This window comes from Malaclemys terrapin, chromosome 2, assembly GCF_027887155.1.
Source record: "Malaclemys terrapin pileata isolate rMalTer1 chromosome 2, rMalTer1.hap1, whole genome shotgun sequence".
NCBI lineage: Eukaryota > Metazoa > Chordata > Testudines > Emydidae > Malaclemys > Malaclemys terrapin.
This window is the reverse complement of record NC_071506.1, coordinates 2436180-2460413: the sequence shown is the minus strand read 5'-3', so window position 1 is coordinate 2460413 and position 24234 is coordinate 2436180. Positions and strand designations below refer to the sequence as shown.

The 24234-nt window shown below is 53.9% G+C and overlaps 1 protein-coding gene across 1 annotated transcript in view; it reads right to left on the bottom strand.

Annotated features, from left to right (window-relative positions):
* The window catches only part of LOC128831758 (TBC1 domain family member 20-like), a 44542-nt gene that overhangs the window by 5890 nt on the left and 14418 nt on the right, over positions 1–24234 (bottom strand). Inside the window, exons 5-6 of the mRNA XM_054018495.1 lie at positions 8106–8207; positions 101–242 (exon numbers count right to left, since the gene is read on the bottom strand). Coding sequence (XP_053874470.1) covers positions 101–242; positions 8106–8207 — 244 coding nt within the window. The remainder of the gene's footprint in view (positions 1–100; positions 243–8105; positions 8208–24234) is intronic.

Genomic DNA, 24234 nt, shown 5'->3' with positions numbered 1-24234 from the left:
AGGGGACAGGGCTCCCTCCCACTTCCACTCCCCTTGCTCCCCAGGCAGGCCAGGGCTGGGGGCACCGCTCCGTGGGGCTGAGGACTGCAGTTGGACGTACCACAGCAGCAAAGTAGACAGGCATGAGTGGGTGCGAGGCCAGGAAGAAGTCGTAGAGGCGCAGGATGTGGGGGAAGCTGGTGAGGACGTGGCCGTACCACGTGATGAGCCAGCTCAGGGCAAAGATGGTCCCCACCTCCGCTCTGCAGACACGGGAGAGAGGGTCCTGCTCAGGCGTGCCCGTCTCCATCCTGCCAATACCCACCCCCAGGGCTGTCCCTGCCCCCCACAGCACCCCACCCCTGCCCACAACTCACAACTCACAGCCCCCACCCCGTCCCCCAACCTCTACCCGTAGTCCCCCACTGCCCGCCAACCCACAGCCCCCACCCCATCTCCAAACCACTACCCGCCAACCCACAGCCCCCACCCCGTCCCCCAACCTCTACCCGCCAACCCACAGCCCCCACCCCGTCCCCCAACCTCTACCCGCAGTCCCCCACTGCCCGCCAACCCACAGCCCCCACCCCATCTCCAAACCACTACCCACAGTCCCCCACTGCCCGCCAACCCACAGCACCCCACCCCTGCCCACAACTCGCAGCCCCCACCCCGTCCCCAAACCTCTACCCGTAGTCCCCCACTGCCCGCCAACCCACAGCCCCCACCCCGTCCCCCAACCTCTACCCGCAGTCCCCCACTGCCCGCCAACCCACAGCCCCCACCCCGTCCCCCAACCACTACCCACAGTCCCCACTGCCCGCCAACCCACAGCCCCCACCCCGTCCCCCAACCTCTACCCGCAGTCCCCCACTGCCCGCCAACCCACAGCCCCCACCCCGTCCCCCAACCTCTACCCGCAGTCCCCCACTGCCCGCCAACCCACAGCCCTCACCCCGTCCCACAACCTCTACCCGCAGTCCCCCACTGCCCGCCAACCCACAGCCCCCACACTGTCCCCCAACCTCTACCCGCAGTCCCTCACTGCCCGCCAACCCACAGTCCCCACCCCATCTCCAAACCACTACCCACAGTCCCCCACTGCCAGCCAACCCACAGCCCCCACACTGTCCCCCAACCTCTACCCACAGTCCCCCACTGCCCGCCAACCCACAGCCCCCACCCCGTCCCCCAACCTCTACCCGCAGTCCCCCACTGCCCGCCAACCCACAGCCCCCACCCCATCTCCAAACCACTACCCACAGTCCCCCACTGCCCGCCAACCCACAGCCCTCACCCCGTCCCCCAACCTCTACCCGCAGTCCCCCATTGCCCGCCAACCCACAGCCCCCACCCCATCTCCAAACCACTACCCACAGTCCCCCACTGCCCGCCAACCCACAGCCCCCACACCATCTCCAAACCACTACCCACAGTCCCCCACTGCCCACCAACCCACAGCACCCCACCCCTGCCCACAACTCACAACTTGCAGCCCCCACCCCGTCCCCCAACCTCTACCCGCAGTCCCCCACTGCCCGCCAACCCACAGCCCCCACCCCATCTCCAAACCACTACCCACAGTCCCCCACTGCCCGCCAACCCACAGCACCCCACCCCTGCCCACAACTCACAACTCGCAGCCCCCACCCCGTCCCCCAACCTCTACCCGCAGTCCCCCACTGCCCGCCAACCCACAGCCCCCACCCCATCTCCAAACCACTACCCACAGTCCCCCACTGCCCGCCAACCCACAGCACCCCACCCCTGCCCACAACTCACAACTCGCAGCCCCCACCCCGTCCCCCAACCTCTACCCGCAGTCCCCCACTGCCCGCCAACCCACAGCCCCCACCCCGTCCCCCAACCACTACCCGCAGTCCCCCACTGCCCGCCAACCCACAGCCCCCACCCCGTCCCCCAACCCCTACCCGCAGTCCCCCACTGCCCGCCAACCCACAGCCCCCACCCCGTCCCCCAACCCCTACCCGCAGTCCCCCACTGCCCGCCAACCCACAGCCCCCACCCCATCTCCAAACCACTACCCGCAGTCCCCCACTGCCCGCCAACCCACAGCCCCCACCCCGTCCCCCAACCCCTACCCGCAGTCCCCCACTGCCCGCCAACCCACAGCCCCCACCCCATCTCCAAACCACTACCCACAGTCCCCCAGTGCCCGCCAACCCACAGCCCCCACCCCGTCCCCCAACCCCTACCCGCAGTCCCCCACTGCCCGCCAACCCACAGCCGCCACCCCGTCCCCCAACCTCTACCCGCAGTCCCCCACTGCCCGCCAACCCACAGCCCCCACCCCATCCCCCAACCCCTACCCGCAGTCCCCCACTGCCCGCCAACCCACAGCCCCCACCCCGTCCCCCAACCTCTACCCGCAGTCCCCCACTGCCCGCCAACCCACAGCCCCCACACTGTCCCCCAACCTCTACCCGCAGTCCCCCACTGCCCGCCAACCCACAGCCCCCACCCCATCCCCCAACCCCTACCCGCAGTCCCCCACTGCCTGCCAACCCACAGCCCCCACCCCGTCCCCCAACCTCTACCCGCCAACCCACAGCCCCCACCCCGTCCCCCAACCCCTACCCGCAGTGCCCCACTGCCCGCCAACCCACAGCCCCCACACTGTCCCCCAACATCTACCCGCAGTCCCCCACTGCCCGCCAACCCACAGCCCCCACCCCGTCACCCAACCTCTACCCGCAGTCCCCCACTGCCCGCCAACCCACAGCCCCCACACTGTCCCCCAACCTCTACCCGCCAACCCACAGCCCCCACCCCGTCCCCCAACCTCTACCCGCAGTCCCCCACTGCCCGCCAACCCACAGCCCCCACCCCATCCCCCAACCCCTACCCACAGTCCCCCACTGCCCGCCAACCCACAGCCCCCACACTGTCCCCCAACCTCTACCCGCAGTCCCCCACTGCCCGCCAACCCACAGCCCCCAACCCGTCCCCCAACCTCTACCCGCAGTCCCCCACTGCCCGCCAACCCACAGCCCCCACCCCATCTCCAAACCACTACCCACAGTCCCCCACTGCCCGCCAACCCACAGCCCCCACCCCGTCCCCCAACCTCTACCCGCCAACCCACAGCCCCCACCCCATCTCCAAACCACTACCCACAGTCCCCCATTGCCCGCCAACCCACAGCCCCCACCCCATCTCCAAACCACTACCCGCAGTCCCCCACTGCCCGCCAACCCACAGCCCCCACCCCATCCCCCAACCCCTACCCGCAGTCCCCCACTGCCCGCCAACCCACAGCCCGCACCCCATCCCCCAACCCCTACCCACAGTCCCCCACTGCCCGCCAACCCACAGCCCCCACACTGTCCCCCAACATCTACCCGCAGTCCCCCACTGCCCGCCAACCCACAGCCCCCACCCCGTCCCCCAACCTCTACCCGCAGTCCCCCACTGCCCGCCAACCCACAGCCCCCACACTGTCCCCCAACCTCTACCCGCCAACCCACAGCCCCCACCCCGTCCCCCAACCTCTACCCGCAGTCCCCCACTGCCCACCAACCCACAGCCCCCACCCCATCCCCCAACCCCTACCCGCAGTCCCCCACTGCCCGCCAACCCACAGCCCCCACCCCATCCCCCAACCCCTACCCACAGTCCCCCACTGCCCGCCAACCCACAGCCCCCACACTGTCCCCCAACCTCTACCCGCAGTCCCCCACTGCCCGCCAACCCACAGCCCGCACCCCGTCCCCCAACCTCTACCCGCAGTCCCCCACTGCCCGCCAACCCACAGCCCCCACCCCATCTCCAAACCACTACCCACAGTCCCCCACTGCCCGCCAACCCACAGCCCCCACCCCGTCCCCCAACCTCTACCCGCCAACCCACAGCCCCCACCCCATCTCCAAACCACTACCCACAGTCCCCCACTGCCCGCCAACCCACAGCCCCCACCCCATCTCCAAACCACTACCCACAGTCCCCCACTGCCCGCCAACCCACAGCCCCCACACTGTCCCCCAACCTCTACCCGCCAACCCACAGCCCCCACCCCGTCCCCCAACCTCTACCCGCAGTCCCCCACTGCCCGCCAACCCACAGCCCCCACCCCATCCCCCAACCCCTACCCGCAGTCCCCCACTGCCCGCCAACCCACAGCCCCCACACTGTCCCCCAACCCCTACCCGCAGTCCCCCACTGCCCGCCAACCCACAGCCCCCATCCCATCTCCAAACCACTACCCACAGTCCCTCACTGCCCGCCAACCCACAGCCCCCACCCCGTCCCCCAACCTCTACCCGCCAACCCACAGCCCCCACCCCATCTCCAAACCACTACCCACAGTCCCCCACTGCCCGCCAACCCACAGCCCCCACCCCATCTCCAAACCACTACCCACAGTCCCCCACTGCCCGCCAACCCACAGCCCCCACACTGTCCCCCAAACTCTACCCGCAGTCCCCCACTGCCCGCCAACCCACAGCCCCCACCCCATCTCCAAACCACTACCCGCAGTCCCCCACTGCCCGCCAACCCACAGCCCCCACCCCATCCCCCAACCCCTACCCGCAGTCCCCCACTGCCCGCCAACCCACAGCCCCCACACTGTCCCCCAACCTCTACCCGCAGTCCCCCACTGCCCGCCAACCCACAGCCCCCCATCCCTAAACCACTACCCACAGCACCCCACCCCTGCCCACAACTCACAGCCCTCACCCCGTCCCCCAACCTCTACCCGCAGTCCCCCACTGCCCGCCAACCCACAGCCCCCACCCCATCTCCAAACCACTACCCGCAGTCCCCCACTGCCCGCCAACCCACAGCCCCCACCCCGTCCCCCAACCTCTACCCGCAGTCCCCCACTGCCCGCCAACCCACAGCCCCCACCCCATCTCCAAACCACTACCCACAGTCCCCCACTGCCCGCCAACCCACAGCCCCCACACTGTCCCCCAACCTCTACCCGCAGTCCCCCACTGCCCGCCAACCCACAGCCCCCACCCCATCCCCCAACCTCTACCCGCAGTCCCCCACTGCCCGCCAACCCACAGCCCCCACCCCATCTCCAAACCACTACCCGCAGTCCCCCACTGCCCGCCAACCCACAGCCCCCACCCCATCTCCAAACCACTACCCACAGTCCCCCACTGCCCGCCAACCCACAGCCCCCACACTGTCCCCCAACCTCTACCCGCAGTCCCCCACTGCCCGCCAACCCACAGCCCCCACCCCGTCCCCCAACCTCTACCCGCAGTCCCCCACTGCCCGCCAACCCACAGCCCCCACCCCATCTCCAAACCACTACCCACAGTCCCCCACTGCCCGCCAACCCACAGCCCCCACCCCATCTCCAAACCACTACCCACAGTCCCCCACTGCCCGCCAACCCACAGCCCCCACCCCATCTCCAAACCACTACCCACAGTCCCCCACTGCCCGCCAACCCACAGCCCCCACCCCGTCCCCCAACCCCTACCCGCAGTCCCCCACTGCCCGCCAACCCACAGCCCCCACCCCGTCCCCCAACCTCTACCCGCAGTCCCCCACTGCCCGCCAACCCACAGCCCCCACCCCATCTCCAAACCACTACCCACAGTCCCCCACTGCCCGCCAACCCACAGCCCTCACCCCGTCCCCCAACCTCTACCCGCAGTCCCCCACTGCCCGCCAACCCACAGCCCCCACCCCATCTCCAAACCACTACCCACAGTCCCCCACTGCCCGCCAACCCACAGCCCCCACACCATCTCCAAACCACTACCCACAGTCCCCCACTGCCCACCAACCCACAGCACCCCACCCCTGCCCACAACTCACAACTTGCAGCCCCCACCCCGTCCCCCAACCTCTACCCGCAGTCCCCCACTGCCCGCCAACCCACAGCCCCCACCCCATCTCCAAACCACTACCCACAGTCCCCCACTGCCCGCCAACCCACAGCACCCCACCCCTGCCCACAACTCACAACTCGCAGCCCCCACCCCGTCCCCCAACCTCTACCCGCAGTCCCCCACTGCCCGCCAACCCACAGCCCCCACCCCATCTCCAAACCACTACCCACAGTCCCCCACTGCCCGCCAACCCACAGCACCCCACCCCTGCCCACAACTCACAACTCGCAGCCCCCACCCCGTCCCCCAACCTCTACCCGCAGTCCCCCACTGCCCGCCAACCCACAGCCCCCACCCCGTCCCCCAACCACTACCCGCAGTCCCCCACTGCCCGCCAACCCACAGCCCCCACCCCGTCCCCCAACCCCTACCCGCAGTCCCCCACTGCCCGCCAACCCACAGCCCCCACCCCGTCCCCCAACCCCTACCCGCAGTCCCCCACTGCCCGCCAACCCACAGCCCCCACCCCATCTCCAAACCACTACCCGCAGTCCCCCACTGCCCGCCAACCCACAGCCCCCACCCCGTCCCCCAACCCCTACCCGCAGTCCCCCACTGCCCGCCAACCCACAGCCCCCACCCCATCTCCAAACCACTACCCACAGTCCCCCAGTGCCCGCCAACCCACAGCCCCCACCCCGTCCCCCAACCCCTACCCGCAGTCCCCCACTGCCCGCCAACCCACAGCCGCCACCCCGTCCCCCAACCTCTACCCGCAGTCCCCCACTGCCCGCCAACCCACAGCCCCCACCCCATCCCCCAACCCCTACCCGCAGTCCCCCACTGCCCGCCAACCCACAGCCCCCACCCCGTCCCCCAACCTCTACCCGCAGTCCCCCACTGCCCGCCAACCCACAGCCCCCACACTGTCCCCCAACCTCTACCCGCAGTCCCCCACTGCCCGCCAACCCACAGCCCCCACCCCATCCCCCAACCCCTACCCGCAGTCCCCCACTGCCTGCCAACCCACAGCCCCCACCCCGTCCCCCAACCCCTACCCGCAGTGCCCCACTGCCCGCCAACCCACAGCCCCCACACTGTCCCCCAACCTCTACCCGCAGTCCCCCACTGCCCGCCAACCCACAGCCCCCACCCCATCTCCAAACCACTACCCGCAGTCCCCCACTGCCCGCCAACCCACAGCCCCCACCCCATCTCCAAACCACTACCCACAGTCCCCCACTGCCCGCCAACCCACAGCCCCCACACTGTCCCCCAACCTCTACCCACAGTCCCCCACTGCCCGCCAACCCACAGCCCCCACACTGTCCCCCAACCTCTACCCGCAGTCCCCCACTGCCCGCCAACCCACAGCCCCCACCCCGTCCCCCAACCTCTACCCGCAGTCCCCCACTGCCCGCCAACCCACAGCCCCCACCCCATCTCCAAACCACTACCCACAGTCCCCCACTGCCCGCCAACCCACAGCCCCCACCCCGTCCCCCAACCTCTACCCGCAGTCCCCCACTGCCCACCAACCCACAGCCCCCACCCCGTCCCCCAACCTCTACCCGCAGTCCCCCACTGCCCGCCAACCCACAGCCCCCACCCCATCTCCAAACCACTACCCGCAGTCCCCCACTGCCCGCCAACCCAGAGCCCCCACCCCATCTCCAAACCACTACCCACAGTCCCCCACTGCCCGCCAACCCACAGCCCCCACACTGTCCCCCAACCTCTACCCGCCAACCCACAGCCCCCACCCCGTCCCCCAACCTCTACCCGCAGTCCCCCACTGCCCGCCAACCCACAGCCCCCACCCCATCCCCCAACCCCTACCCACATCCCCCAATCCCGCCCCGCAGCCCCCCACCCCATCCCCCAACCTCTACCCTCAGTCCCCCGCTCCCCAATCCCGCCCCACAGCCCACCAACCTGCAGTCCCCACTCCATCTCCCAACCACTACCCGCAGCCCCGTGCTGCCCAACCCTGTCACACAGTTCCCCATCCCCCAATCCCAACCCACAGCCCCTTGCCCCAACCCCAACCCACAGCCCCTTGCCCCCCAATCCTGCCCCACAGCCCCACCCTCCAATCCTGCCCCAGACTCCTCCCCCACACCCAACCAGCTCTGTTGATGCCTCCCAACCTGCAGGGCCCAACCCAATTTTTTCTATCCTGGGCCCATCTTGGTGTGTGTGTGTGGGGGGGGGGGGCGGCCCTCTGGGCAGGTCAGTCATGGAGCTGCTGGGCCTGGGAAGGAGGCAGCGTTGAATGGCGCACATCCCCCCGCCCAGCATCGCCACTGGTACCTCAGCATGAAGTCATGGAGGCGGAGGCTCTCCCGCTGCAAGATGGGCATGAGATAGTTCAGGATGTGCTTGGTGCTGTCCATTGTGGGGTCCATGAAGTCCCTGCGGACGGGGAGAGGTTAGAGGAGGGCGTCTCCAGCGAGTCACAAGGAGCACAGACGGACGTGATCACTGCGCTCCCACCCAGTACATGCTGGGGCTGGGAGCCCCCCTGCCCCCCTGCGCTGTATTACAGGCCGGGTGGATAAAAGTCAATGATTTAAAAAAAAAAAAAAATTGATTTTTTTTTTATTTAAATTGGATTTTTTTGATAAAGATAGTTTTAATTAAGATACATGATGGCTCAAAGATCTCTCATCATGGAATCAGGTTTCAGAGAGGTATCCGTGTATAGGGATTATAAATTCTAATTCTATAGCATGAGACACTATATGCATGTAATGTTTAAGAAAATGTTTGTAATTAAATTCCAATAGTTCATGGATTAGGGACCCAATCTTATGGAGTTCCAGGGGCTTCTTTATAGATTATTTAGGTTAATCTTTCGATCTACCCAATGGGACTCAGTGCTCAGTCTAGAAGACACCATCAGAGATGCTTAGTTTTGCAGTTCTCAAACTGTGGATTTGTGTCTCCCGAGATAACATGCTTGTTAACAGCAAAAATGTTTTTAAATAAATAGAGAGGTAAGAAATAACAGACATGAACCCTATTGTCCCTCTGCAAATTTGTGTACACAGAGTCAATCCCTTACCTCTCTCTAAAAGTGCAAAGTCTCAAAAAGTTCAATGACTAGAAGATTGTTGGGGGCGGAATAGATCTGGACAGGGAGAAGAAGTCTGGAGATAACTGTGAGAAGGGAGGGACAGGCAGTAGAAACAGAAGTGAAACTGTTTGAGCAGCATATTCCAGAAGTCTTGGGGTCTTTCTGAGTGTAGCCTTCATTGATTTGAGATCTACCATACCATTCTCTCACTAGAAGGGAAAACCTAGGCTGGCAGCAGGCCATAAAAGAGACCCAGTCTGGGAATATTTTCATGAAGTTCCCCTACCTGTGGGTAAGACAGGCATGCGTGCAAAATGCAAACAGTGGGTACAGATGTGGTCTCCTCATCTCAAAAAAGAGATACTGGCACTAGAAAAGGTTCAGAAAAGGGCAACTAAAATGATTAGGGGTTTGGAACGGGTCCCAAATGATGAGAGATTAAAGAGGCTAGGACTCTTCAGCTTGGAAAAGAGGAGACTAAGGGGGGATATGATAGAGGTCCATAAAATCATGAGTGATGTGGAGAAAGTGGATAAGGAAAAGTTATTTACTTATTCCCATAATACAAGAACTAGGGGTCACCAAATGAAATTAATGGGCAGCAGGTTTAAAACAAATACAAGGACGTTCTTCTTCACACAGCGCACAGTCAACTTGTGGAACTCCTTACCTAAGGAGGTTGTGAAGGCTAGGACTATAACAGCATTTAAAAGAGAACTGGATAAATTCATTGTGGTTAAGTCCATTAATGGCTATTAGCCAGGACGGGTAAGGAATGGTGTCCCTAGCCTCTGTCTGTCAGAGGATGGAGATGGATGGCAGGAGAGAGATCACTTGATCATTACCTGTTAGGTTCACTCCCTCTGGGGCACTTGGCATTGGCCACTGTCGGTAGACAGGATACTGGGCTAGATGGACCTTTGCTCTGACCCGGTACGGCCTTTCTTATGTTCTTATGTAAAGAAATGCAAGGCCTGGTTGCCCAAATGAAACAACCTCATGAGAAGTGTTCCTTCTCAGGAGGAAGTTGTGTTGAAGATAATGAAAGGAACATGTCTGAACATGCAGGATCTTCGGTTTGGTAAACTTTTTTATTTCATACTTCTTTCTTAAGGACTGCCTGTCTTCCTTCTGGACTATTCTTGAATTCTCATGTTTGAGCAAAAAATATAATTGTTACTTTATGGTACTATCATTTTAGATGCAGTTGTGATAAAAAATAAAGAGCTGAAATAGGCAGATCTTCCTTCTACAATTTCACCTTTAAAGTAGTACTGAGTGTCGGCGAATGCAATGAGTAACACTAAAGGAGCAGTATGGTAATAATAATGAAATAACTGCATTGACTTATTTTGTTTCGGAGAATCCATCTTCAACATACAGGATTCTGAAGACTATCCACCTTCAACATCACCATTATTTTCTATAGTGTCAGAATTATCTGGCAATGATAGTGTTTCAGTCACATCATGTAGGTCACATAGCCACAGTAGATCACCTGTAGCAAAAAGGAAAAAAAAATCTCCATCATCCAGAAACAACCATGGATACGCAAAAAGAAGAACAGGAGTACTTGTGGCACCTTAGAGACTAACAAATTTATTAGAGCATAAGCGTTCGTGGACTACAGCCCACTTCCTCGGATGCATATCATATGCATCCGAAGAAGTGGGCTGTAGTCCTCGAACGCTTATGCTCTAATAAATTTGTTAGTCTCTAAGGTGCCACAAGAAATCCTGTTCTTCTTTTCGCGGATACAGACTAACACGGATGCTACTCTGAAACCAACCATGGATACGTTTGTGATAAGAACCAGCAGATTACAAAAAGAGGTAATTGATGAAAAAATTGCCCGGTTTCTTTATGCAACAAACTCTCCTTTCCATATGACTGAGAACGGACACTTCATTAACATGGTTCAGTCATTAAGACCAGGATACAGTCCACCCAACAGAGCAGATGTCCCAGGCAAATTGCTGGATAAAGTGTATGAAAAAGAAATTGAGCAGTGTGCAAAAGGTCTAGAGGGTGAAATTGTTAACCTGAGTCTTGATGGCTGGAGCAATGTCCACAATGATCCTGTTGTATGTGCTTGTGTGACAACAGAAGAAGGGAATGTCTTCCTTACCGAAACAACTGATACATCAGGAAATGCACACACAGCAGAAACAACGAGGAGTCCTTGTGGCACTTTAGAGATTAACGAATTTATTTGGGCATAAACTTTTGTGGGCTAAAACCCACTTCATAAGATTCATGGAGTGGAACATACAGTAGGGAGGTATAAATACACAGCATATGTAAAGATGGGAGTAGCCTTACCAAGTGGGACGTCAGTGCTAACGAGTCAGCAGTAAAAGCTATAACAAACTGTGAAAAAAAATTCAAATGTCTAGTACGCAGCTTGGTCACAGACAATGCTGTAAATGTATCCAAGATGAGAAGAAATTATTTAGAAGAGAGTGAAGAGAGTCCCAAGCTAACAACATACGGTTGCAGTGCTCATTTGAAGCACCTCCTAGCCAAAGACTTCAGTGTTCCAGAAACAAAGGCTAATGCTGTTGAAATTGCAAAATACTTCCATAACAACCACTTTGCAGCAGCTGCTCTGAAAAAAGTGGGAGGAACCAAGCTAACTCTCGCACAAGACGTGCGATGGAACTCAGTAGTGGACTGTTTTGAGCACTATATCAAGAACTGGCCTAATCTGATGACAGTTTGTGAACAAAAACGTGAAAAAATAAGATGGCACTGTCACAGCCAAAGTTCTCAACATTGGGCTTAAGAGAAATGTTGAACACATGCTGAGTGCCCTGAAGCCTAGTTCTGTAGCCTTGAACAAAATGCAGGGAAATAGCTGTTTTATTGCTGACGCTGTTGAAATCTGGAAGGAACTGAGTGAGATCTTAACGAGAGAAATATGCAATGACAGAGTTACATTTCAAGCATTAAAAAAAACAAATGGGACAAGCACCATCTCCAGCTCATTTTCTTGCAAATATTCTCAATACTTGGTGCCGGGGTCAAACCTTAACTGGTGAAGAAGAGGAGTTGGCTATGACATGGACATCCAGCAATCCTCCCTCCAAAATGCCACCTATAATAAACTTCAGCATTAAGAGTGAACCATTCAAGAAATACATGTTTGCTGATGATGTTTTAAAGAAAGTCACACCAGTGAACTGGTGGAAGTCACTTATGCACTTGGATTCAAAGACTGTTGAAGTGATAATCTCACTTTTAACAGCAGTAGCTTCTTCTGCCGGTGTAGAAAGAATATTTTCTTCCTTTGGACTAGGTCATTCCAAATTGAGAAGTTGTTTGGGACCTGAAAAAGCAGGAAAGCTTGTTTTTCTTTTCCAGATTATGAACAAACAGGAAAATGTAGGTGAAGACGACTGAGTTAGCTGCAGAAGCCAATATATTAAGTTTCTCATGTTGACCTGGCTGACATAAACCACCCTAAAATAAAATTGTCTTCTTTAAATATTTCATTTAACTATTTTAAGTTACAAACTATTTTAACAAAAACAAACCTGATTTTAAAAAACTTGAATGTTTAACTGAATTCAAACATTCATATGCTTGTTTTGTTAAAATATTATGTTTGCTGTTGAAGAAAAAAAATCCAGAATATATAACATTGTTGTTTTAGTTAAATAAAACAATTTAAACTCTGTCTGGTGATGTTCTCCTCCTAATACAGCATGGCACGAAAATCCTCCAAATATTAATGATTAACCTGTTGAATTGGAGATATTTATGAAGTCATGGGGAGGTGAACTATCTGCTTCAATTACCTTTGTTTATTTCATTTACCAATCATTCATTTTCTGATACAGCTGTAAAACTAATCTGAAAAGTTTTCAAAATAAATCACTTTAAAAATGTATAGTGTGTACCTTCTAAAAATGAAACTTACCTCTATCTCTGAAGAACATGTATTAAGGTTATAATAACCAACAAGAATGCACTTTTATGTAGAAATCCATGATTAAATCGAGTCTCTCTGACTAGTGATTTAAATCATTATTTAAATAATGATTTAAATCAAACCCACCCTATCAGATCATGGGTCAAATTTCATGTTCCAGCTATTTAGTGAGTTATGGAAGATGTGTCGGGTAAAACAGCTGAGATCTGCCCTGTATTATCCAGAGAGAAATGGTTCAGTTGAAAGGTTCAATGTGACCCTCAAATCTATGCTGGGCATGTATAAAGGAGGGCAAGCAACAGGAATATCCCTGTTACCTCTCTGTTATTTGCTTACTGGGAGGTACCCCGAGAGTCTGCGAGGTTTGCCCCATGGGATCTCCTGTGTGGGAGAAAGGTCAGAGGTCCCCTAGATCACATGAAAGACTCCTGGGAGGGCGAGACTGAGGCAGAGGGGGAACTGGTGGCTGACGACGTACAGAAGTTTAGGAAGAATCTGATGGAATGATTCAGCAAAACCTCCGGAGAACCAGACTGCTCCGGAAGCTTGGCGTGACCACAACGCCTGCGAGTCACCATGTGACCTGGGCGACTCGGTGCTGGAGTTACTTCCTATAAAAAGGCCCCAAATGCAGAACTCATGAGGCTGTGGAAAGGGCTAACAATGGTATTTACAATATCCATGGAGGCATCACACAGTAACCTCTCTTTGGCTGTTCCTGGCCTCTTCCCTTGAGCATCACTAAAAACTATTTCACCCCTGCTTAAAGCCGTTATAGCAACCCGTGTGTAAATCCTGCCCAACTACGCCACTGGGACGGCTGTCGGGTCAGTGAGGGGCTGTGTCACCATTAGCCCTGCAACCTGGGGGGCCTTACAATGCCTTGCTGCTGTAGCTCCCCGCCAGCCTGCCAACATGCAGGTCCAGCAACACACCAGCCACACTCTGGCTTCCAGCAGCCTTGGTTACAACCAGCACGATGAGCCCAGGCCCGAATTTCCCCAAAACCATGTCCAGCCCGCTTCTGGACAGTGCAGAGAAATGATAAGAGACAAAACCACAACCCAGCTTATTAACTTAACAGGGGAAATACCCCCTTCCCTGCAAACACAGCACTAAGCTGGTTTAGAGTGAACTCAAGACAAATTGATTAACAATAGGACATCTGTTAAGTGATGCCATGTGAAAGGAATCAAGTTAGGAAGGGTCAGAAGCAAATAAAAGTGACAACATGCATCTCGAAGTCTAAAACAATCTAGCAAAATACTGGCTTTGTTCACGATGCTCTCTCTCACCAGTCTTTCTTCTTCCCAGCCACGGCTGACTTTCCCTCAGTCAGGACCTCCCACAAAGATACAAGGGGCTGGCTTCCCTCGTCTCCCTAGGTGAAAGATCTGTGTCTAAGCAGGTTTCTCACCTACATTCAGTTCCAGAGACTTCAATCTCCACCCCCCCCTTGGCTGGAGGACCCGTCCTTCTCAGCTTGCAAGAACTCCGTTCCCTTGTGTCCGTCCAGTGATGGATGCCAAAGATGGCTTCTGTCCTTGCTTGTATCTTCCAAAGTTCAGTGAACTTGTTGCAAGAGGCAGGATCAGCTCATGGTGTTCTTCCCTTCCTGTGGGTTTCCCGCCCCCTGTACGTGTTCTGTGACAATGGGGCGTCCATTGTTTCTGAGTCCACCATGCTGAATTTACATAGGAGACCGGTAGATAGCGGTGACGTTCCCTCCTGCCTAATATCAGTGAGTCCCCATAATTCCTTACGTAGCATTAACACAGACATTTCACAGTGAGATCCATCACCAGTGTGTCAGGGGCTTTCTGAAAAGGCCTCACTCCATACACTTTTATAACACAGTAATGTCGTATGCAGTCCGCTGATCCAATTGCTATCACCGGAGGTTCAGCCCCCCCCCCCATCTTTATAAACCAGTAAATCTTAGCAGTGGGTTCTTGAGAAGTACAGCCCAGACCAAGCTACTCCCTCTTGCTGGGTGTAGACCCTGCTGGCTTCTCCCTCACTTGTTAGCCTGACGTTTGCCTCCACCCTTAGCTGCTTGATGGGTCTGTTTATGAAATATGTAAATACATTTTCATTGTCTTTCAAAGTACGTTGGAAGTAACTCGCAGGTAGGGATAACACACTCCTTTTAGGGCAGAGCTGTTTCCCAACTCCCCCGGCATGCCTGGATTGAACCCAAGTTAGTCATCATTCTAGCGTACTTCCCTAGCTCTCAATGCCCACTACGGACATACACCAGGCAAGAACATTACCGTTTTCAGGTGATGCCTCCCAAGGCCTATTTTGTACAAAGACTGTTACAATAGCAGGTAGGGTATGAATGTGGGGTACTTTCGGTCACACCTCCCCCTTACAAACCTGCAGGAGAGTTAGCCACTGGCTGACCTGGAGGCAGCAGGGGGGGAGGGATAGCTCAGTGGTTTGAGCATTGGCCTGCTAAACCCAGGGTTGTGAGTTCAATCCTTGAGGGGGCCACTTGGGGATCTGGGGCAAAATCAGTACTTGGTCCTGCTAGTCAAGGCAGGGGGCTGGACTCGATGACCTTTCAAGGTCCCTTCCAGTTCTAGGAGATAGGATATCTCCATTAATTAATTAATTAATTAATTAACCCACCATTCTCCAACACCTCAGTATGTTTAATTACATCTGAAATCACCACCCTCAACCCACAGATTAAAGGGCAACTTCCCCACTCCTCAACATTCCTACTTCCCCCAGTGGCTGCTTCCCACTCACCTGGGTCACCCAGGCCAGTCAAGAGTTTTGTCACCCCGAAGGTGTTTACTCAGCTTTCTTACCACGCTGAGTCTGCCCTGCTCTCAGGGGAGTTCTGGCCCACAGCTTTCCTAATTGTGTCAAAGACTCTCAAAGACTCACCACTGCCAGCAGTCTTCCCTGCTCTCGGCACAGCGCTATTCCCTAGCTGTGCCAGAGTCCCACCACTCCCAGCAGAGCTCTGGCCCACAGCAACTCTCGCTGTGCCAGTCTCTCTCCACACTCCGCAGTTTTGGTGCCTCTGCACCTTTCAGCCATGCCTCAGTTTCCCTGTTCCAGTGGAGTTCTGGCCTACAGCTTTCCTAGCTGTGCCAGAGTCATACTCCACACGGACTCAGATTCCCTGGTGAGGCTTACCCCCTCGACCACTGAATCTGCCTATGGCAGGAGTGTACCTGAGACCTCAGGCTTCACCATTACAGGAACTAACACATGCAGAAAAACCACATCCCACATTCTCCCAGTCAGAATCCCAGAACGCCCTTCAAGGTCTGTAATGCCTCGGGCTACAGGCGGAGTGCTGGGGTCCATCTATCCACATCTGCTATCCCCTGATCAGCCACCCTCATAGGTCCTTCCTCCTGGGTCCTATGGGCGTGATTTGCCCCTCCTCTTCTGTTCGAGCTGCCTGCATGTGTCCTGGTCAGCAAGCTTCTGCTGCTGCACCTCAGCCTCTTCGCACAGGCCTCCAGCTTCATCCACCTCTCCCCCACTGCAGCCTCTTCCACTCCCACCTCCACCGCTCTTGCCATTATTCCCCTGGGGAACTAGCCGCTTGGTCCATTGCATGCCTTGTAGAACGAGGGACCCCATTGGCGCAGGTACCCCAGCCTGCCTTACGGCACGAGTGCAGCACGGCCACTGGCTCCGATCGCTTCTGAGCGGCTGCCGACAGAGCTCCCTGTGCTGACAGCTGCGCTCACTGCTTCTTGGGGAGCTCAGCACCTGCTTCTTTGCTCCGCCTGCCTTTTCTACTGCGTCCTCATCGTCACGCTTTCCTTTGCTCTATTGCCCTTGCTCGACATAAACAACTAGAAATTGGTAAAGCTGTTCCCAGCCTTTCCACCAGAGAATCACTCAAAGCTATTTTACCAGGGCTCGAAGTGTAAACCTCAGTTAAAACAACAACCTGTGTGTAACTCCTGCCGACTACGCCAGTGGCAAGCTGCCTGCCGTGACTCCAGAGCGTGAGTGCCAGCCTCAGGGCAGAGTACCGGGAACCCGGCACCAGCCCCACATTGGCTGTGAGTTCTGTGTTCGATTTCACCAACCAGTTACCAGGTGTGAGCTCCTCAGGCCCTACCACAGCCTAACCGGGGAGTCACAGACAGGCCCCGTGGGCGCCCCCGTCTGTCCTGCCACCTGGGAGATAGCTGGGCCCTTCCCCCAAGGATACAGCAATAGTCAGGTTACTCCCTGTCCCAAAGGACCCATCCTCACCCCAGGGCCCTGCGCTTTAGCTCTCACACTGAAGCCCACACTTGTAGCCAGCCCTAGAACAAGCTGTCGAAAGCTTTATTACCTGGGAAAGGAAACAAGCGTTATTGACAAGGTTAAAGCAGGTAACCACAGATACACACACAAATGAACTACAAAAAGTAATTAGAAGCTTCTCTGATAAGCAAGCTTTATACATCCTGTAGGGCTAAACCAGGATGAGCACTAGGGATCTTTTGCTTTTGCCTAGTAATCCTTGCCCCTAGAGTCCAAGCAGCAGAAAGATACAGTTCCTTCTCGTTAGGGGTTTTTTATTCCCTTCCCCACTTCTGTTCTGAGCTGTGAACTCAGCTGATGGGAGGAATCCACTTGCATGACTCATCTTCATGGGGGGAGGGGAACAGTCAATAACAGTCTTTTGTCCCCTTTAATGTTCCACACTAGTCCGTCTGGTGTCCATGGGCCCTCCTTGATGGGCAGGACAGAACACCTACTGTTGGAGACCAGCATTACGCACTAGTTAATGTCTCGCTCCTGCCTGGTGGTTTACAGCCACAGAGGCTCACACTCTCAAACATTCCCTTACAATAGTGGATACAGATGTTAGAAGTGAGATTAATGCCAGCAGCAATTTACAAGCATTCCATACCGTCTAAGCACTAAGCACAGTCTTATCATTCGAATACCGATCTGAACAATACCAACACACAGATGATCCAGACTGGTTCCAGCCACGTATGTGTCAGGGGGACCTTGGCGTGAGCTGGCCCCTGCTCTGCTATTGTCACACGCCGTATAAAAAGGTACAAAAAACACAAACTCAAAAGGCCAGTCCCATGAGTTCTGTAGAAAGGGATAACAATGTGATTTACAAGACACAAGAAGGCCCCCCCCAGCAAGGCGGCTTCACAGACCGTGCATGTGAACAGGTTAAAAGCATATCAGAGTCAGGAAGCCATTGTAAACAGGAGATGTTGTGCAGAGGAGACTTCTCAGAGCGCGTTTCTCATTGATTTGATGGCTGCATACCACAATAGCAGCTCACTAGAGAGCACTGAGTTACGTGAAGCGCTAAGCTCGGTTGAAAAGGCAGAGTTTATGAGTATGTTGCAGAGTCACCCCCTGGTATTTTCCAACAGACCAGAACTGACTCATAAAATGGTCCGTAAGATTAACATGGTGGAGCCACAACCTGCTCCCAGCAGAGCATATCGGACCACAGGAAAGATGCAGGAGCAAATTCCTAAGGTGATAAAAAAGATGCTGGAAATGGGGATAATTAAGGGGTCAAACAGTCCCTGGGCATCTCCAGTTATTATGGCTCCCAGAAAGGATGGACCACAAGGTTTTGGGTTGATCAGAGAAAGTTTAACACTGTCACAGCTCCTGACACACACCCTGTGCCCAGAACTGACAGCACGTTAGCCACTCTGGGACAGACAAAATATCTGAGCACTCCAGACCTAAAAAGAGGATGTTGGCAAATCCCATTAGAGAGCAAAATGCAGAAAACAAATCTGCCTTCATTACTGATTGGGGACTTTTTGAGTTCAAAATGTTATCTTTTGGATTAATTAATGCAGAAGCCACCTTTCAGAGACTTGTTAATCAAATGGTATTTACGCCTTCTCATAACACAAGAACTAGGGGTCACCAAATGAAATTTATACGCAGCAGGTTTAAAACAAACAAAAGGAAGTATTTTTTCACACAACGCACAGTCAGCCTGTGGAACTCCTTGCCAGAGGATGTTGTGAAGACTAAGACTATAACAGGGTTCAAAAAAAGAACTAGATAAATTCATGGAGGATAGGTCCATCAATGGCTATTAGCCAGGCTGGGCAGGGATGGTGTCCCTGGCCTCTGTTTGCCAGAAGCTGGGAATGGGCGACAGGGGATGGATCATTTGATGATTCCCTGTTCTGTTCATTCCCTCTAGGGCACCTGGCATTGGCCACTGTCAGAAGACAGGATACTGGGCTAGATGGACCTTTGGTCTGACCCAGTCTGGCTGTTCTTATGTTCAGCGGATTACAAGACTTTGCACAGGCATATACTGATGACATTACAATCTATAGCTCTTCTTGGCCAAATAAAAACAACCACTTGGGAACTGTGATGATAACACTCAAAGATGCAGGTCTCACAGCAAACGTGTCATATGCAAGATAGAAGTTGCCAAAGCCCCTTGTTTGGGACATTGGGTAGGGGGTAGCCAAATTTCCCCAGATCCCTTAAGAGTGGAATTGCTAACGGGCCTATACCCAGACCAAAAGGCAAGCCCAGTCTTCGCTAACTATTCCCGCCGGTTTCTAAATGGGTTCAGTGACACTGTCTGCACTACCACGGACTGATGCAGAAAGACAAAACCGAACAAAACAGCATGGACGGCAGCCTGTCACAAAGCTTTCGAGGAGGTGAAGACAAGGGCATCAGGAAAGCGCATTCTGGCCAGGTCACATTTTGACAAGCTGTTTGAACTGTGCATGGATGCTTCTGGCACAGGCCTGGGAGCTGTACTAATGCAAAATGGGAGGGGAACAGGCCGCACTCCATTGCTTTTCTGAGTAAAGCACCCACGGCCACTGAACAGAATTGCTCCAAATCAGAAAAAGAATGGTATGCGTGCGTGACGCAGAGGCCCATCGATGGTTTACTACTGCGCATCAGCAACTCGTCAGGCCTGACACACTCACTGCACCTCACACACCGTTGTCACGAGATATACCCAAAAGGCGGCAGGTGGAAAACTAGTAACTCGGTGGTCATTAATATTCTTGCATGATTTATGCACCGGGTGTGTACAAAGAGTTACGGGTATGCACTCCAATTGTGTTCTTAAAGCGTGTTTGGCAAGCAACGCATACGCCCGGTCTGCCCTAACCAAAGGGACGCATAGTTGCTCGGCTGAGTAGCCTGGTCATCCGGCAAAGACAACGAAGGCACATTTACATAAAAGGTAAATAAAGCTAATAACTGAGCCAGGCAGGGAGATAGCTTCTGAACTATAGGGCCAGGGGTCTGTCCGCAAAGGATACGTGAGTGCATCAACTGTTCGTGTACAGAACTACTGTGTTATAAAGGGTATCAAGGAAAGTCTTTTCCGAAAGCTACCACCACCCCGGTGACTGATATCATTGTGAAATGTCTGCATTAACACTATGTGAGGAAAGCTGGATACTTTAAGATATTATGCTTTAAAGTCTGTGACCGAACACAGGGAGAAACAGGTTTCCTCCCAAGCAGGAGGGATGGCAGCTATCGACCTGTCTCCAGTTGCCAGGAGCTGGGAATGGGCGACAGCGGATGGATCACTTGATGATTCCCTGTTCTGTTCATTCCCCCTCTGGGGCGCCTGGCACTGGCTGCTGTTGGAAGACAGGATACTGGGCTAGGTGGACCTTTGGGCTGACCCAGTAGGGCCGTTCTTACGTTCAGTGAAATTAAGCAAGGCAGGACCAAGAACAATGGCAGCCCCATTTCCATATGAATCAGCGGGGGATTGGAAGCCACAGGAGCGGCAGAACCGCATGAGGTCACCCGGAGCCTGGGGACAAAACGGTGAGGTTGGGAAGATATAAGGAGAGAGAAGCCAGCTCGGCATCCATCTCTGGCCAGACACGAGGGGCCTCTTGCCAGCGGAGAAAGGCGGGTCCGTCAGTCAAGGTGGTTGATGTCGCTGGGAACTCAATGTAGATGAGAAACCTGCTTAGGCAGAGGTCTTTCACCTAGGAGGCCAAGGGAAACCAGCCCCTTGCACTTCTGAGGATGGGCCTGACTGAGAGAAAGTCAGCCACAGCTGGAAAGAAAAAGATTGGCAGGAAATCTACCTGGACCCGAGGCTGTGGCTTGTTCAGTTTGATCTTAGCCATTAGAAAGCGTATTTTTATCTTTCTTTGTTTGTAACCCTGTCTAACTTTACTCCTTCTACTTCGGATCACTTCACCCCCGTCCTTGTTTTATGTTCCACTAAGCCAGCTCAGGGAAGGGGGTGTTTACCCCAGGGAAGTTAAGAAGCTGGGATGTGCCTTTGTCTCTTTAAAGGAGACAAAGGCCCTTACTGCGTCTCTGAGTGTTCCAGGAGAGGGCTGGACCTTGCGGAGCACGTGGCTTTGGGAAAATTCGGGCGTGAGGTGGGATCACCTCTGCAAGTAGCAAGACTGATGGAAGCCGGGGTGGGGGTGCTGTGTCGTAGGCAGGCTGCTGGCGTCCCAGTGCTGGACCAGGGCTGCACCGCACGCGGACACTCGGTACTGCATGCTTGGCTGCTGGCTGAGAGCCACAGCAGCAGAACATTTCAGGCACCCAGGGCTACAGGGCAGGCAGTGGCACAACCCCCTCTTGGTCTGGGCTGCACCCCCAACGTGACAACGGGCCATTAAGCAGCTAAGGCTTTGGCTATTTAACAGAGAATTCGGGGTCCCAACAGACGCTCTCCCTTGAGATGGCTGCACAGGACAAAAGGTACCGACACACTGCCCCAAGAACACAACATGGAAACCACACATATTAAAGGGAAGGAAAGCACAGCAGCCACTGGCCCATCCAGGCAAGAGGGGTCTGAACTGATGCCGGCCGGTCAGCCAATGCCTCCCCGTCCTGCCCCAGCGTACGAGGGGAGGTGGGATCCAGGGGTGCCCTGGGGTTACAGAGAGCTCCTGGGTCTGGCATGTACAGTCTAATTCACCGGGGAGAGTCATGTGAGGCTGTAAAAAGCAACAGAGGGTCCTGTGGCACCTTTGAGACTAACAGAAGTATTGGGAGCATAAGCTTTTGTGGGTAAGAACCTCACTTCTTCAGATGCAAGTAATGGAAATCTCCAGAGGCAGGTATAAATCAGTGTGGAGATAACGAGGTACCTGCCTCTGGAGATTTCCATTACTTGCATCTGAAGAAGTGAGGTTCTTACCCACGAAAGCTTATGCTCCCAGTACTTGTTAGTCTCAAAGGTGCCACAGGACCCTCTGTTGCTTTTTACAGATTCAGACTAACACAGCTACCCCTCTGATATGTGAGGCTGTGACGCTTCTCGGGGTACCCAGGGTTATGAGCCTCGTTACCCCCTGCCTCTAGCGGAAGGCGGCCTTACCCACAACGGTTGGGTGTCAGCTGCTCACACCACCATTTCTTCGCCTTGCAAGTTAACAATAGGTGCACCGCAGTCCCTGAGTCCCTTTGAATCACTCCCCTGGGACATCCAGCCCCTGACACTGGCTACCCCCAGAAATCCCAGATCCTCTGCCCCCAAGGAACAGCGTGCCCCAGTTCACTGGTTTTACCTTAGCTCACTGCTCCCGCATAACACCCAGCACTTATAATCAGGGTGGAGAAAAAACAATGATTTAAAAAAAAAAAAAGTTTTTTTTTAATTTAAATCGGATTTTTTGATAGGTTTTTTTCCCCCTCAAAAATCATTTTATCTAAAGATAGTTTTAATTAAGACACATTATAGCTCAGCGATATCATGGAATAGGGATTATAAATTCTTATTCTACAGCATGAGACAATATATTCATGTCATGTTTACAAAAAGCTTTGTAAATGACTTCCAATAGTTCATGGATTAGGGACCCAATCTTGTGGGGTTCCAGGGGTTTCTGTATAGATTCTTTAGGTTAATCTTTCGATCTACCCAATGGGACTCGGTGCTCAGTCTAGAAGACACCATCAGAGATGCTTAGTTTTGCAGTTCTCAAACTGTGGATTTGTTTCTCCAGAGAGAACAGCAAAAATGTTTAATAAATAAATAAATAGACCTCAACCCTATTGTCCCTCTGCAAATTTGTGTACACAGAGTCAATCCCTTACCTCTCTCTAGAAGTGCAAAGTCTCAAAAAGTTCAATGAATAGAAGATTGTTGGGGGCGGAATAGATCTGGACAAGGAGAAGATGTCTGGAGATAAATGTGAGAAGGGAGGGACAGGCAGAAGAAACAAAAGTGAAACTGTTTGAGCAGCATATTCCAGAAGTCTTGAGGTCTGAGTGTAGCCTTCATTGATTTGAGATCTACCATACCATTCTCTCACTAGAAGGGAAAACCTAGGCTGGCAGCAGGCCGTAAAAGAGACCCATTTGGGGAATATTTTCATGAAGTTCCTCTACCTGTGGGTAAGACAGGCAGGCGTGCAAAATGCAAACAGTGCAACAAAGAAATGCAAGGCCCAGTTGCCCGAATGAAACAACCTCCTGAGAAGTGTTCCTTCTGAGGAGGAAGTTGTGTTGAAGATAATGAAAGGAACATGTCTGAACATGCAGGATCTTCTGGTTGGTAAACTTTTTTATTTCATACTTCTTTCTTAAAGGACTGCCTGTCTTCCTTCTGGACTCTTCTTCAATTCTCATGTTTGAGCAAAAAATATAATTGTTACTTTATGGTGCTATCATTTTAGATGCAGTTGTGATAAAAAATAAAGAGCTGAAATAGGCAGATCTTCCTTCTACAATTTCACCTTTAAAGTAGTACTGAGTGTCGGCGAATGCAATGAGTAACACTAAAGGAGCAGTATGGTAATAATAATGAAATAACTGCATTGACTTATTTTGTTTTGGAGAATCCATCCTCAACATACAGGATTCTGAAGACTATCCACCTTCAACATCACCATTATTTTCTATAGTGTCAGAGTTATCTGCCAATGATAGTGTTTCAGTCACATCATGTATGTCACACAGCCACAGTAGATCACCTGTAGCAAAAAGAAAAAAAAATCTCCATCATCCAGAAACAACCATGGATACGTTTGTGAGAAGAACCAGCAGATTACAAAAAGAGGTCACTGATGAAAAAATTGCCCGGTTTGTTTATACAACAAACTCTCCTTTCCGTATGACTGAGAACGGACACTTCATTAACATGGTTCAGTCATTAAGACCAGGATACCGTCCACCCAACAGAGCAGATGTCCCAGACAAATTGCTGGATAAAGTGTATGAAAGAAAAATTGAGCAGTGTGCAAAAGGTCTAGAGGGTGAAATTGTTAACCTGAGTCTTGATGGGTGGAGCAATGTCCACAATGATCCTGTTGTATGTGCTTGTGTGACAACAGAAGAAGGGAATGTCTTCCTTACCGAAACAACTGATACATCAGGAAATGCGCACACAGCAGAATACTTACAAGAAGTAGCAGTAAAAGCTATAACAAACTGTGAAAAAAAATTCAAATGTCTAGTACGCAGCTTGGTCACGGACAATGCTG